The following is a 15508-nucleotide window of genomic DNA, read 5'->3' as shown; positions in this document are numbered from 1 at the left end:
CAGAGCCAAGTACTGACAATGCAGAAACCACAAGCATTTACGGTACCTTCCGATCCAGGATTGTTCCAAACACCAAAATGAAGAGGCCCTGAGAAAGATGAAAGAGGAAGAGCCATTAAACAAAATGGTAATGATAATAAATACTGACACTCGTGCTCTGTTCCGATTCCTAATGAAAACAGTGTTATTAACTCTTTAACCGCTACTGAATATTTGACACTCTCATTTCAAGGTCACAACACCTAGATTGATCCATTCAGCAAGTATGGACTGAGCCACTTCCATGCACCGGCCATTCTTCTAGACACTTGGGGCACCTCAGTACACCAAGCAGAATGCCATAGGAATTTCATACTAGAATGCCATAGGAATTTCCTTTTAATTTGGGAAACATACATTATTTCTCATTTTTCAGGAGCTATGCATCTCACCGGAATATAGCGGCCCAAGAAAGAGTTGGAGGAGATGAGAGGTAGGGCAGAGCAGGTTTACAGTCCCTAAACAACCTATCCTGAAAGGAACTTGCACAAAAAAAATAACAAAAGCAGCTGCGCTCAGCTTGTATGAATATATTTACACCCTCAACCTCCTTTCCATCCTCAACCAAAAACTCTTCTAAAACTTTCAAAGAGGAGTTCCCGTCATGGCTCAGGGGTTAATGAATCTGACTAGGAACCATGAGGTGGTGGGTTTGATCCCTGGCCTTACTCAGTGGGTTAACGATCCGGCGTTGCCGTGAGCTGTGGTGTAGGTCACAGACATGGCTCGGATTCCGAGTTGCTGTGGCTGTGGCGTAGGCCGGCGGCTACAGCTCTGATTAGACCTCTAGCCTGGGAACCTCCATATGCTGCAGGAGTGGTCCTAGAAATGGTAAAAAGACAAAAAATAAAATAAAAAATAAAACTTTCAAAGAAAGATCAAGTTCATGGATCCTCAGAAAAATGACTGCATTTCTAATTACATTCACAAAGGCTCAGAAATAGGTGCTCAGAAATATGATAATATAGAAAGCACTTATTCATTCTCCTATCTTTTATCATTCATATAAAGATAGCCCCTATTAAAGTCACGCAGAGGCTGTTCCTCCGCCATCATAGTCCATTGGAGTTCTCAACTTATTTTTTTTTCATATATATTGGCACCAGACCACTCTGGAAGAAGGAAGAAAAAGTATTCCCGTCCCATTTCTCACATAAGGAAGCTCAGGGATGCCAACTTGCAAAAAGTGATAGGCAGCCAAATTCACTAGACAAATGTTTTCTTGGAGAGGTGGTTACTTGCGTCTTGGCTCACCTGAGAACAGGTGTGAGATAATGACCTTGGTTCAGGTAACCTTGTTAAGCTTAGAAAGAGGTGGGCCCATCATAATACAGTGTTTCCACTGCACAGGTACCATAGATGCCTACAGCCTCAAGAGCATCGTAAAAGGTAGATAAACAATTACAAAGTGATATGCTTTGAGGATATATGACCTTTGGTTTTCATTGAATGTATTTCAATAAAAATTTGTTTTTTGGGTTTTTTGTTTTTTGGGTTTTTTTTTTGGTCTTTTTAGGGCGGCACCCAAGGCATACGGAGGTTTCCAGGCTAGGGGTCCATTTGGAGCTGGAGCTGTCAGCCTCCACCACAGCCACAGCAATGCCAGATCCAAGCCTCACCTGCGACCTACACCATAGCTCATGGCAACGCGGTGAGTGAGGCCAGGGATCGAACCTGCGTTGTCATGGATATTAGTCAGATTCATTTCCCCTGAGCCACGACGGGAACACCTCAGTAAAAGTTCTTACAATTTAATTTTGACTGATGTTGGCATTGACAAGCAGCTCACCAAACTCCTGGAAGTGTAACAGGCAGCTCTCTTGAGCCAGTTTAAGCCGGCTCTTGCACAGCCCTGCCTCAGAATCTTCACCCAGATCCTGCTCTCAGCCTTTCACTGTCGCATCCGTAGAGGCATTTAGATGGTGCCACCCTCCTCACCAGGAGTCAAGGCAGAAACTAAGTTGAAATTACAAGTTGACCCTGTAGTGACAGGTAAAGGAGCTCATGGGACCGAAATACAAGTGCTCACAGCCTGGTCCAAAACAGAAACCAAAAATGGCCCCAAGGAAGACAAGGAAAGAAAATGCATGAGAGTGACACATGAACTCATTAAAGGTTCATGGTCAATGGCCATGGGGTATGCAGAACGGAAGTTTGGGAGTGCTAAGTTTTGATCTTCAGGCCTATCAATGACTTGCCGCATAGACATGGGAAAGGCAATTGATAATTACCAAGAGCTGTACAGAAAAATGTAGGGTGAAATTAATATTGCCCAAAGAAGTGAAAAAAAAAAAAAAAAAGACCCAGAGATTCCAAAGGGAAGACACCCAGAGTAGAGCATTTGACTGCAAAAGATAAGACACCCCTATTATTATTAGCTTTGTTTTCCAAGGCATCAAATACTTATTGTAGAATAAAGTCAGGTACACTTAAATATCGACAGAGCAAAATAAGAAAATATTTGGCTTAAAACTTCCATTACAGGAAAATAGTCTTATCTTCAAATAAGTATACTTTCAGGGGAAAAAAAAAAGGGGATAATTTAGAGGTCTTTAGAAAAAGAAAAGCTTCCTTTTTTTTTTTTTTTGGCTGTGCCCATGGCATGCAAAAGGTGAAAGTTCCCAGGCCTGGGATCGAATCCAAGCCACAGCAGTGACAACACTGGATCCTTAACTGCTAGGCCACCAGGGAACTCCAAAAACTTGCTTTTCAATTAGTCGCTATCTACATATTTAAAATTCTGTATAATAAACTTTGGTTCCATGGTATAACATGACAGGAAAAAAAAAAAAGCAAAAAAACCGAAGCTTGAATCGGGAAGGGACTCATTAAAGAGATATAATAACCTGGTAAAACGCTAGGATATATTTTTAAGTGAAAAAGTAAGTTGCAAAATAACATAGTTTTTTGACCCCTCTATTATGTGAAAATATATTTGTATATAAGCACAGAGAACTTGGCAAAGATGTATATAACACTGTGAAAGAACATTGCTTAATTTACAGAGTGAGATAAGAGAAGAGCGAATACTTGTCTTTAATACCATTCTGGATGGCTTGCCTCAGTAAAATAAGATGTTTTTCAATGGTCACTAAAAATTCTAAACAGAAAGGATCCTAATACATGTGCACATTTTAATACTTCCAGTTACATTCTAGATTTGGGGGGAGATGTTATTGTTTGATTTCTAAACAGCAACAACTCAGCCTTTGGTTATTCTCTTTATGATCTTTTGGTCATTTTAGTATTTGATGCTTTCCCATTTACTGTTTTATTTCATTTTCAAACACTCTTATCCAGGGCAAGATCTTCTACACATTTTCTGAGTGAGTCAAACATGGCTCAGCCAAGTTAATATCCAAGAGCATGTTACCTGTGAGCAAAGGAAAGACTCAAGATTGGAATCCCGTCTTTTCTAGAGCAAAAGCTTATTTTCTGACTCAATAGGCTGTTTCAAAGACTTCGTCTTTTTTTTTTTTTTTTTTTTTTCTGATGGCTCTACCCAGGGCATCTGGAAGTTTCCAGGCCAGGGATTAAATCCCAAACCCCGGTGCAGTAATGCCAGATCCTTAACCCACAGGGCCACAGCAGAAACTCCATAAAATCCTCTGTCTTTCAGAAAGTGAAATATTACAAGCTCCCCAAAACAAAACGTCTCCCTGGGAGTTCCCGACGTGGCTCAGTGGAAACACATCTGACTAGTATCCATGAGGACACAGTGGGTTACGGATCTGACATTGCTGTGAGCTGTAGTGTGGGTCACAGACACAGCTCGGATCTGGCGTTGCTGTGGCTGTGGCGTAGACCAGCAGCTACAGCTCCGATTGGACCCCTGGCCTGAAACCTCCATATGTCTCGGGTTCGGCTCTAAGAAGACAAAAAAAAAAAAATAAAAACCAAAATAACTTCTTCCTGAATTCTCTCACTTTGGACTTGGTCAGAAGCCTCTGGACTTACCTGGAAGGAGTTGAGCAGGGAGAAGATGATGTGCAAGGCCAGGGAGCCACCATCGAGGACCATGGCTAACCCGAATCCCCAGGTCAGCCCCAGCAGCGGCGTGAGGATGGCGATGTTCTTACTGATCCTCGCGATGGCCCTCACCTCCCGGAACATGGACTTGCCGACGGTGCTCTGCCGGGTCTTGACGGTCACCAGTGCGACGGTGACGAGGTTGACCACCACGATGGCCAGTGCCGGGACCACAAAAGCCAGGAGGGCCTTGCTCGTGTCCCAGTTAAGCCAACAGGCATCACGCTGGAGGTAGCCTTTGCCAGGCTCAGTGGCGGCGACCGTGATACCAGCAATGACCAAAGGGCACCCATAGCCCAATGCAAAGAATGATGCCACCAGGCCCAACTTGGGCAGTGTATGGAAGACAATCAGGATTCCGTAGAGGATGAGGAGCGCCTTGGCAAGCATCCAGAAAAACACAGAAAGGTAAAAGAAGTGAACAAAAAACGTCGCCGCCACACATGTCCCGTGGTGCCTCATTGGACCACTGAGAAAGGAAGCCACGATGAACCACACGTTGGCCGTCAGCAAGGTGGCCGCGATGTTAACCACACACACGTGGCGCAAATACGAGATCTCTGTCTTGGTCACTTGGGCCCAGACCAAGGCCTCGATGCACAAGCAAATGACCAAGCTGAAAATAGAAACTCCCAGGCCTATGTACGTGATGTAACTCAAGATCGGGCTCTCCAAGAGGTGGGGCGCCATCAAGATTGAGAAAGAGGTAAACAGCTCGCTTGGCTGACATGAGCAAACCGCTTGCTGGGAGTTTTCCTGAGTCATTTGACAGGCCTTCTGGTCCCATCTGCTCTCCAGGGAATGCCAGCCCACACACTGTGCCCGCCTCTCCTCCGACTTGCTGATCTTTTCAAAAATCAGTGAGATTCTTTTTAGTTCTTGGGGCAGAATGACAGACAGGACAAGTCCGTTCACGGTGGCGTTTTCACGAGCACTGGCTTCGAAGATGGCCCCAAGCGTTGGAAACGCAATGCTGATGGCGCTGCTGGCTTGAGAAGGAGGAAGCGCTTTCTCAAGGTCATCTCCACTGATCAACACCCTCCCCATGACTTCGTCGCCGGTCTCGTTGATTCGCATGGAAAAAGTGAAATTCTTTCCAGGGGTGTCTCTGGAGATGGTGGCGCCCATTGTGTGAATGAACTCATCCGCTATGTCCATGTGCTGCTTATTTATAGACAGATTTCTGGCAAAGGAATTGACTGAGTGCAGCAGGATACTGCTGCTGTTTCTGTCAGGGATGAAGGTCCAGTTAGAGATGCTTGTGCTGTTGAGAATGTGGTTGGCCATGGTGCTGTAACTCTGTCAATGGAGAGCCGGCATTAGTTCTGAGTCACTCTCTGAATCTGCCCTGATGGTCAAGATTGACCCTTTTTTTTTTTTTGCTTTGTTTTTGCTTTTTAGGGCTATGCCCATGGCATATGGACGTTTCTGGGCTACGGGGTCCAATCAGAGCTACAGCTGCTGGCCTACACCACAGCCACAGCAATGTAGGATCCAAACCTCATCTTCAACCTACACCACAGCTCAAGGCAATGTCAGATTCTCAACGCACTGAGCGAGGCCAGGGATCGAACTCCCATCCTCATGGCTCCTAGTTGGATTCGTTTCCTCGTGCCACAGTGGGAACTCCAAAATGGACTTTTTTTTTTTTAATCAGAGCATATTTATTTAGAGTGTTATGTCAATTTCTGCTGTACAGCATAGTGACCCAGCCACACATATACATGCATTCCTTTCTTACACCATCTTCCATCAGGCTCTATACCAAGAGATCGGACGGACATACATCCCTGTGCTCTACAGAAGGACCCCATTGCTTACCTATTGCAAATGTGAGTGTGGTCCTCCAACTAGCATCTCCTGCGAACTTGCTAGAGATACAGAATCTTAGGCCCCACCCCAGACCTAAGGAATCAGAATCAGTCTTAATGAGATCCCCAGCCAACTCGCCTGCCATTGACTATTGAGTTGGAGGTTAGAGCGACCAGGGTATCACCCTCCTCCTGTTTGCGCAAAGCCTTCCTGTGAGATAGGCAAGTGGGTTCCCTTCCCCAGATCCATCACCATCATTAACGCAATGCCACGCTTTGGAGAAACTAGCATTGGCTTACCCTGGTCTGGGTACCCATTCTGTGATTAACACCTGTTGAATCCTAACTGGAACACACCAAATTGGAAATTGACCCCAGAGGCTGACCTTACTTTTTAATATCGTCTTGTTAAAAGATCAAAGAAAAAAAAAAAAGAAATAGATCCAGGAGTCCCTGTTGTGGTTCAGTGGGTTAAGACGCTGACATAGGGAGTTTGCCTTGTGGCGCAGTGGAAACGAATCTAACTGGTGTCCATGAGGATGTGAGTCGATCCCTGGTTTTGCTCAGTGGGGTGGAGATCCAGCATTGTTGTGAGCTGTGGTGTAGGTCATAGACTCCACTCCATTGCTGTGGCTGTGGTGTGGGCCAGCAGCGGTAGCTCCGATTCAACCTCTAGCCTGGGAACTTCCATATGCTGCAGGTGCAGCCCTAAAAAGAAAAAAAAAAAAAAAAAAATCCCATTCCCTTTCATATTCCTAGGGCGGCTCTGTATGGCTGTTTACTTTGCATTTGGATATTTTCCACTTTTGCCGCCTGTTCTAACTCACAAATGAAGGTGGAAAAGTCTTTCTGCAGGACCTAGGATGGTTTTTAGTGTTCAGTAGCCAAAGAGACCCTGGAAAAAAGTACTCCACCGTTTGATCTGGCACCTCAATGTTGGTTGATTGAACATGGTCACTTTTTCCATTCGTTGTTCATTTTTTCTTCAGTGAAGATGGATCGAACACTTGCTATGCTAAGCATTGGAGATCCTGATTGAAGGACATGGTCCTCAGACCTCCCCAAGCTCAGGGAGCATTCACTCACCTGAATTCCTTTTCCATCAACAGACTGCTGCACCCTTTACCCAACGCCTCTCACCTGCATCTTTGCCTCGTCAACATTTGTCGGCACAGCCGAGATGTTGTGTAAGAGCTCCACGATTAAAGCGATGTTTCCCGGGATCCGGGGAGAATTCTGAATGCCATTGATCACACAGGACAGATTCTTGGGGCACTTTTGCATCAACAACTCTGTAATGGTCCCCGTGTTATGGCCATCGTAATCGTCTTTCGTTCCATCAAACGTTTGAAAGGAATATTTATCCTAAGACATGGCAAAAACAAAGACATCTTTTAGTTTTCAAAGTGAAGGGACCTTTCCTAACATTTAGGACAGCCTGATGACACAACTGTATATTGCATAATGGTTTAGTAGCTTACATTTTCAAAGTCATGGTGGCTGTGGAATAACCAGCCCCATACCAAGGGGTTTCAACAGAAAATGAAAGTCCTGGCTTGCCAGTTACCTTCTTCTGCCCCAAAATAGCAATCACGGTCTTTAGCATACACCTTCAGACCCCTCCTGTGTATACTGCACTTTCATTCTGTGCCTGTAGGGAAATTTCTAGTGCTGTTTAAGATTCTTTCTGCTATTCCTGAGGAGCAAAGCATAAGACATGAGCATATTTTTATTTAATTAAATTTACTTATTTATTTATTTATTTATGGCTTTTTAGGGCTGCACCTGTGGGGCATATGGAAATTCCCAGGCTAGGGATTGAATCAGAGCCATAGCTGCCAGCCTACGCCACAGCCACAGCAACTCGGGATTTGAACCGCGTTTGTGACCTACATCACAGCTCATGGCAACGCCAGATCCTTGACCCACTGAGCAAGGCCAGGAATCAAACCCATGTCCTCATGGATACTAGTCAGGTTCATTACTGCTGAGCCATGGTGGGAACTCCAGACATGAACATATTTTAAAAATAGAAATTCTGAACTGGATTGGGATAAATCAGTTGGGAATCCCAGAGAGAAGAATGACTGAAAATAGAAATAGGGTTCCCCCATGGATTCAGGCTCTGGGTCTTGCCTTTTAGACCAGAGGTGGAAAACTAGGGCTCCAGGCTAAGCACCTGATTTTTTAGTAAATAATGTTTTAATGGGACTCAGCCTACTCATGCATTTAAGTATCATCAGTGGCTGCTTTCACACCATAACAGTGAAGCTGAGTAGTGGCAACAGAGACCATCATTTAGGTTTTTAGGTTTTGTGGGGTCTGTCTCCCTGTGTATCTTGGCTGAAATCAGGGGTGGCTTGGCGGCGGACACCCTGGGGTGGGCATGTTTTTGAAGTCTGGTTGGGAATTTCAGGGGTAATCTCCAATGGCCACACCCCAAAACAGGAAATGGGGATGTTCCCAGGACAAGAGCGATGCCAAGGCATTGACTCCTAGGACCCCTATGGCTCAGTGGATTAAGGATCCAGTGTTGTTTTTGGTGAAAATTTTTTATTTATTGTTAGTAAAATTTTTAAAAAAATCATCTTTATGTTTTTTTAAATATCCTTTAATCTTTTTGAGATTAGTGGTAAAAAATAGACTTCTATCAGTACTTTCTGTTTTGTTTGATTTAAAATATAGCTAGGGGAGTTCTTATCATGGCTTATCAGTTAATGAATCCAACTAGTATCCATGAGGACACGAGTTCAATCCCTGGCCTTGATCAGTGGGTTAAGGACCCAGCATTGCCGTGAGCTGTGGTGTAGGTCACAGACTCCGCTGGGATCCTGCATTGCTGTGGCTATGGTGTAGGGTGGCAGGTGCAGATCCGATTGAACCCCTGGCCCAGGGACTTCCATATGCTACAAGTATGGCCCTAAAAAGACAATAAAATAAAATAAAGCCAGAAATGTGTTTTCAAAATTAATAGTCAGAGGGAGTTCCCTGGTGGCTGGGGGATTAAGGATCTAACATTGTCACTGCTGCGGTGGAGGGTTCGATCTCTGGCCTGGCAACTTCTGCATGCCTTGGGCACAGCCAAAAAAATTAAAAAGGCAGGCATTGACTCCTCTGGAGAAATCAAGAGAGAGTTGAACTTAGGAAAGGAAAAGGAGAAAAAGAAAAAAGAAGAAATAACATTGAGGAGTTCCCATTGTGGTGACATGGAAATGAATCCGACTAGGAACTGTGAGGTTGCAGGTTCAATCTCTGGCCTTGCTCCGTGGGTTATGGATCCAGCATTGCCGTGAACTGTGGTGTAGGCCGAAGACACAGCTCAGATCTGATGTTGCTGTGGCTGTGGTGCAGGCCGGCAGCTGTAGCTCTAGTTCGACCCCTGGCCTGAGAACCTCCAGGTGCTGCGGGTGTGGCCCTAAAAAGCTTAAAAAAAAAAAAAAATCATAATAGTAACAATAATAACAACAGCAACAACACTGGACCTGATTTTACTCATTAAACTTGAATTTTTAGAAATTCATTCCTGAAGCATCATGTTCATTTCTTTGACCATAAAGTCCTTCCCTTTGGGGCAGCTTCTCAAATCTACAGAGCACAGAAATCACCTGGGATCTTGAGGACGTGCAGATTCAGATTAAGCAGGTCTGGGGTGGAACCTGAATTCTGTGCCTCTGAAAGTGCTATAGCCTGAGATAGGGACACTTTCAGATGATTCAAAAGCTATGAGTGATGATGGAGAGGAAGGCTCTTCCAGATCTGACCTAGAAGTTCAGGTCCTTACATCATGAAAAGGTACGGGAGATGGGAACGCAAACCATTAGATGCCCCAAAGTTAAGAATCTCATTCTTGCGTAGAGAGTGGGGCCAGGTAAGTGTGTTTGTATTCATGCGCACACGCACATGCACACACACACCTATGGAGCCTCATGCCCACAGTCCCTCTCTATCCCTTTCCCTCCCCACTGCCACTGAGCCCTACAAGCATTGCTAATTTGGGGCGCTACTTTGAGAGCAAGTGAAAGGGTATTACCTCGAAGATGTTGAAGGCATTAAGGGTCCGGCAGGTATCAGTGATTTTGTGCCATCTCTTCTGCCGGCATGAAAACTTCATATCCCCCTGAGTGACTGGAGGGCAATGTTGGCTGCAGTAGTCATTGTCCACACAAGCACCGTCACAAGCACCTGAGAAAATAAAGAGTGGCAGCATGCAACGGAGAGGTCCGGGCTCCAGGTGCCCTGGGCCAATTACCAAGGTGTCAGCGCTGTGAGGGCACAGAAGTCCAGCGGACACCAGATGCCCTTTCTTTGTAATGTGGAGGACAATTAAAATAGAACAGGGATGGCCATAGATTTCAGTGACAACCTCCTATTGTTCCCCACACACTTGTATCCTGAACTCAAATGGATAAGATAGATAAAAGTGGAAGTGTTCCAGCTGATGTGAGGGGGAAGAGCCCACGGTTCAATCCTTCCATCCATTGTTAACTACTGCCAACATACCATGTGGCCTGGGAGACACCTGCTCCGTGTTCTGGCTGGCAGCCTAGGAAGGGAAAATCACAATTCAGGTCAAAATCACTTGCTGATATGCCCACCCAATGAGTCACTTTCATCACAGACTAACAACCACATCTGAGTCAGCAATGATGAAGTATGTCCCCGTGGCCCCACCTCCCCACAAAACTGACAAATAGGACATTGCTACAAACTCCACCCCAGTCAGACCTTGACCAACCATTGATAGAGGTGCCCACTGCTCCAGCCCATCCATGGGTCTCACATTAGGTTTCTCCAAGGAGATGCCATTTGGGGTGGGACATTGCTCCATTGTGCTGGGACCATGCCTAGGTCCTGCCAACTTAATGCCATTAACTGCCTCCCAGTCACTGTAAGAGCCAGCCCCACCCACCCATTCTCAAGCGCCTTTAAGGAAGTGGTGCCACCCTGGTTCTGAGCAACTGAAAGCCTCACCATCAAAGGAGATGGAAGGAAGAGTTTGCCATCCTTCTGCCATTTGACCCCCCTTTCCATCTCAGGAACTTACAGAAAATGAGTGAGCGGGAAAATAATTTGCAACTATTAGCGTATGGGTTTTGGTTACAGGTTGTTGCAATTTCTTCCAGCTAGACCACTCTACCACTATCCCCTTCCTACACTTCAGCTCAGATGGGTTTTTTTTTTCAATTTGCTCTTCCCACCAGCTCATCATCCCACCTCCCGCTTCTTACCTGGCATAATGTCCTACTGGACTCTGTGGGCAAAAGAAACACGAAGAAGTACAGCAAGAGCATCTCAGTCATCCTCTTCTGCACAGCTACCCTTCTTGCTTCTATAAAAATAAACGAAAAGACAAAATGTCTCCAACCAGGGTACAGTCACTATGGAAAACAGTTTGGAGTTTCCTTAAAATATTAAAAATAGAGGTGCTGTATGATCCAGCAATCCTGCACCTGGGCATATGTCCAGAGAAGACCAAAACTCTAATTCAAAAAGATAAAAGCATCCCAATGTTCATTGAAGCAATATTTACAATAGCCAAGACCTAGAAGCAACCTATAAATATCCATCCACAGATGAACAAAGAAGGTGCTACTCAGCCATAAAAAATAATGAAATAATGCCAATTGCAGCAACATGAATGGACCTAGAGTTTATCATACTAAGTGAAGTAAGTCTGAAAGAGAAAGCCAAACATCCTATGATATCCCTTACATGTGGGATCTAAAATATGACACAAATGGACAGAAACAGACTCACAGACATAGAAAACAAACTTATAATTACCAAAAGGGAAAGGGAGTGGGGGCGGGGGGAAAAATTTGGAATTTGGAATTAACAGATAAGTACTACTATATATAAAATAAACAAACAATGTCTTACTGAATCGCTCAGGAAGCTCTTTCAATAATAAGTCATAATGGAAAAGGACGTGAAAAAATATATATGTACACATATAACTTAATCACTTTGCTGTACACCAGAAACTAGCATGATATTGCAAATCAACTACACTTCAGTTTAAAAAAAAAGTCTCCAGGGTGTTCCCTTCATGGCGCAGTGGAAACAAATCCGACTAGGAACCATGAGGTTGCGAGTTCAATCCCTGGCCTTGCTCAGTGGGTTAAAGATCTGGCTTAGGCTGGCAGCAACAGCTCCGATTAGACCCCTAGCCTGGGAACCTCCATATGCCCTAGGTGTGGCCGTATAAAGACAAAAAAAAAAAAAAAAGTCTCCAATCTGAAGCTTTCAATGTTCCATGCAGATCTATTCAGCCTGAAACTGGAACTGTGGACTCCTCTGCCCCCAAGATTGCATCCCTGGGCCTCCCATCAACTTCACTAGGTCACTGCAGGTAGGAGCACCAGCTGACCCTGGGAGGTGCAGGCCACGGCTATGATAACCTCCAGCTCCTGCTGTCACCATGCATGTGACACCTAGTCTGGGAATCTCTCCAAAGGAAGCTGCCTGCTGAAATGTAACACATCAGAACCCATGTTCAGGGAGTAAGAAGGATGGTTTACCCTCTGGGTTAGGCAGGGCTGAGAAACCTGTGGGTGGCTACAGTGGAAGGTGAGCTAGAGTTTCCACGTGCAAACTCAGCCTAGAAATATCTCTTGAAGGAGAGTAAGCACCAGGCTTGGCCAATTATCCTTCATTCCTACCTAACCCTGGAGCTGTATTTTCATAGGTAGGTAGCAACTTTTTAAAAATGGATCTTAGGAGTTCCCTTCATGGCTCATCGGAAACAAATCTGACTGGTACCCATGAAGACGTAGGTTTGACCCCTAGCCTCACTCAGTGGGTTAAAGATGTGGTGTTGCCATGAGCTGTGGTGTGGGTTGAAGATGCGGCTTGGATCTGGCATCTCTGTTGGTGTGAATTAGGCCCGCAGCGGCAGCTCTGATTCAATCCCTAGCCTGGGAACCTCCGTATGCCACAGGTGCGGCCCCAGAAAACAAACAAACGAAAAAACGCAAAATGGATCTTAGACATGGCCTGTGAATGTTATTTCTGTCGAAACATTTGAAGCACTGCCCATGGCTTGGAAACTTGGCTAAGGTTCGTTCGCTAAAGCCCTCTAGACGGGTTAAAGCCAGACAAATAGACATTACTGGAAGTGTTCCAAAGTTCCAGATTCCACAAAAATGATTCCCATCTTTGTTAGCAATTTAATTTCAAAATATCTCTTCCTATCTCTGTGTCAAATTCCTCCATCCCGAAGCCACATGGTTGACTGGCAACAGGCACAGCTCACAAATGAAAGAAAAACAGGCAGAAAGAAAATTCATGAGCTGCATGCTGGGACCTGTCATGTGTGTGGCCCCATCAGAAACAAACATTCGCTTCCTTAAAACACACACACACACACACAAGTAATAGAAACCAGAGAAATTCTGTAGGGTGGTTTGGGGGAAAAACAAAAACTCTACAATTTTAACACCCAAATCTTGATTAGGGAAAAAAAAAAAAAAACAAGAAAGTATTGGAATAGCAATTGCAAACAAGAATAAACAAAACTCCAGGCAGAATTTTCTCAGACACCCAGGAGTGTTTCAATCACCAGCTTGGTCAACCGGCAGTCTGCGGCTCCTACTTGCATAATTAGGCTTTATGGTGAGTTGCCGAGGCTTCCAGTGAGTGCCACAAAAAACCCCATTGGAAGTTCCCAGACAGACTGTGGGAATATGCTTCGGATGACCTCAAGGGTGGAAGATGCCATAGCGTCTGTCATGAAGCCATCCCACTGTCTCACCTCACCTCTAGTCGAGAACCAACCTCATCCTCCTGGCTGAATGCAGACATTATGGAAGGCAGAGGAGAGGACTGCCTATTTACTCTGTGTCTGGCACTATAGCCACATCAGCTCTTTTGATGCCCTCAGGGAATTCCAAGCCCTGAAGTGCCCACCACGATTTCCCCACATTAAGGGGCTAAAAGTTGACCCTGGCTAACCTCACAGGTACCGAGTGGCAGAGCTGGGATTTGAAACTAGACCTGGAATTTTTTTCAGTCGGTCATGGCTTTTCTCACGTAAGAGCGAGCTGATCTTTGTATGGGTTCAACTCTTTCAGAACATTCCACACGTAAGTTTCACCTTGACCTCATAAAGCGTTATGCAGTGGACAGAGAAGCTACTTGCCCTTTTTTTTTGTTAAGGAGGAAAGTGTCCAGATAGGAAGTGGCTTTTCCAAGGTCACATCCCAAGCTATTGGAAGGACCAGATTTTTTGATTTCTGATCCAGAGCTCTTTTTTTAAATTTTACTTATATTACAGTAAAATTGATTTACAGCATTGCTCCAATTTCTACTGTACAGCATAGTGACCCAGTCATACACACACACACACACACACACACACACTCATATTCTTTTTCTCATACTATCTTCCAAAATATTCAAAGAGACTGGATATAGCTCCCTGTCCTATGCAGTAGGACCTCATTGCTTATCCTTTCTAAATGTAATAGTTTGCATCTTCTAACCCCAAACTCCCCTCCATCCCACTTCCTTCCCCTCGTCCTTGTCAGGGGATGGCAGAACCACAAGTCTGTTCTCTATGTCTGTTGAGTCTGTTTCTCTTTTGTAGATTCATTGGTGCCCTATTTTAGATTCCACCTGTAAGTGATATCCAGGCTTTTTTTTTTTTTTCTTTTTCAGGGCCACACCCGCAGCATATGAAAGTTCCCAGGCTAGGGGTCAAATCGGAGCTACAGCAGCCGGCCTACCCCACAGCCACAGCAGCGCAGGATCCAAGCCACATCTGTGACCTACTCCACAGCTCACAGCAATGCTGGATCTCCGACCCACTGAGCGAGGCCAGAGACGGAACCCGTGTCTTCATGGATACTAGTCTGATTCATTTCCACTGAGCCACAGTGGGAACTGGCTCTTTTAACTACAGGGCTCTGACCCTGTGTCCCTGTCCTCCTTTGAGATGTAAAAGGGCTGCTCACCATCTCTACCTCCCACCAAAAGAAAAAGTATATAATATACAATACATATTATATATAATATATATGGCATAGGTATATATAGAGAGAGGTAGATAGATGGATATAGTGATGACAGAAGTTGAGACAGAAATAGAGTGATCTGGGTTTAAATAACCTTCAAAAACATGTGAACTGAGTAGTCATTTCCATACTGAGCCCGGATGCCCAGGATTTCACTTGGCTCCAGTCCAGAATCTCCCTCCTCAGAGAAAGCTCCTTACTCTAAAGCAAACTTTCCCACATCTAGGACTTCTTTTTTTGGGTCTTAGCTTTTCCAAATTCCTCTGACTGCCAAGCAGGAACAGTTAAGGAATCAGAGAGGGCTGGCCACCAGTCATGTGAAAATGAATACTAATGATTTGTTGATCTAATTCACCTGGGTAAGCCTACATTCCAACAGGGATTTTCGACAGGTGACCTTGACAACAGTAGGAAGTAAAGGTCCACAGGCCAAATTCTTGGGAGCAGAGAGGATGCTCCAAACCACACCCACAGAACTACCACCTCTGTGGTTACCTAATCCCTCTTGTCTCTCCCGATGCTCAGCTTTTTCCATGTCATTTTCATTGGTTCCCCTGAGCTTTGACCAGCTTCACTAAACCTCTTTGGAACCGGATGCTTTTCTCTTTCTGTGTG

At 44.9% G+C, this 15508-nt stretch overlaps 1 protein-coding gene across 1 annotated transcript in view; it reads right to left on the bottom strand.

Moving 5' to 3' along the window:
- Nucleotides 1–15508, bottom strand: part of ADGRF2 (adhesion G protein-coupled receptor F2) — a 42516-nt gene that overhangs the window by 11691 nt on the left and 15317 nt on the right. Inside the window, exons 2-7 of the mRNA XM_047797044.1 lie at nucleotides 11108–11208; nucleotides 10380–10422; nucleotides 9910–10061; nucleotides 7020–7244; nucleotides 3997–5367; nucleotides 47–88 (exon numbers count right to left, since the gene is read on the bottom strand). Of these exons, the coding sequence (XP_047653000.1) occupies nucleotides 47–88; nucleotides 3997–5367; nucleotides 7020–7244; nucleotides 9910–10061; nucleotides 10380–10422; nucleotides 11108–11179 (1905 nt within the window). The 5' untranslated portion in view covers nucleotides 11180–11208. The remainder of the gene's footprint in view (nucleotides 1–46; nucleotides 89–3996; nucleotides 5368–7019; nucleotides 7245–9909; nucleotides 10062–10379; nucleotides 10423–11107; nucleotides 11209–15508) is intronic.

The sequence above is a fragment of the Phacochoerus africanus genome, chromosome 9 (genome assembly GCF_016906955.1).
Source record: "Phacochoerus africanus isolate WHEZ1 chromosome 9, ROS_Pafr_v1, whole genome shotgun sequence".
Taxonomy (NCBI): Eukaryota; Metazoa; Chordata; class Mammalia; order Artiodactyla; family Suidae; genus Phacochoerus; species Phacochoerus africanus.
This window is presented reverse-complemented; position numbering and strand designations above follow the sequence as displayed.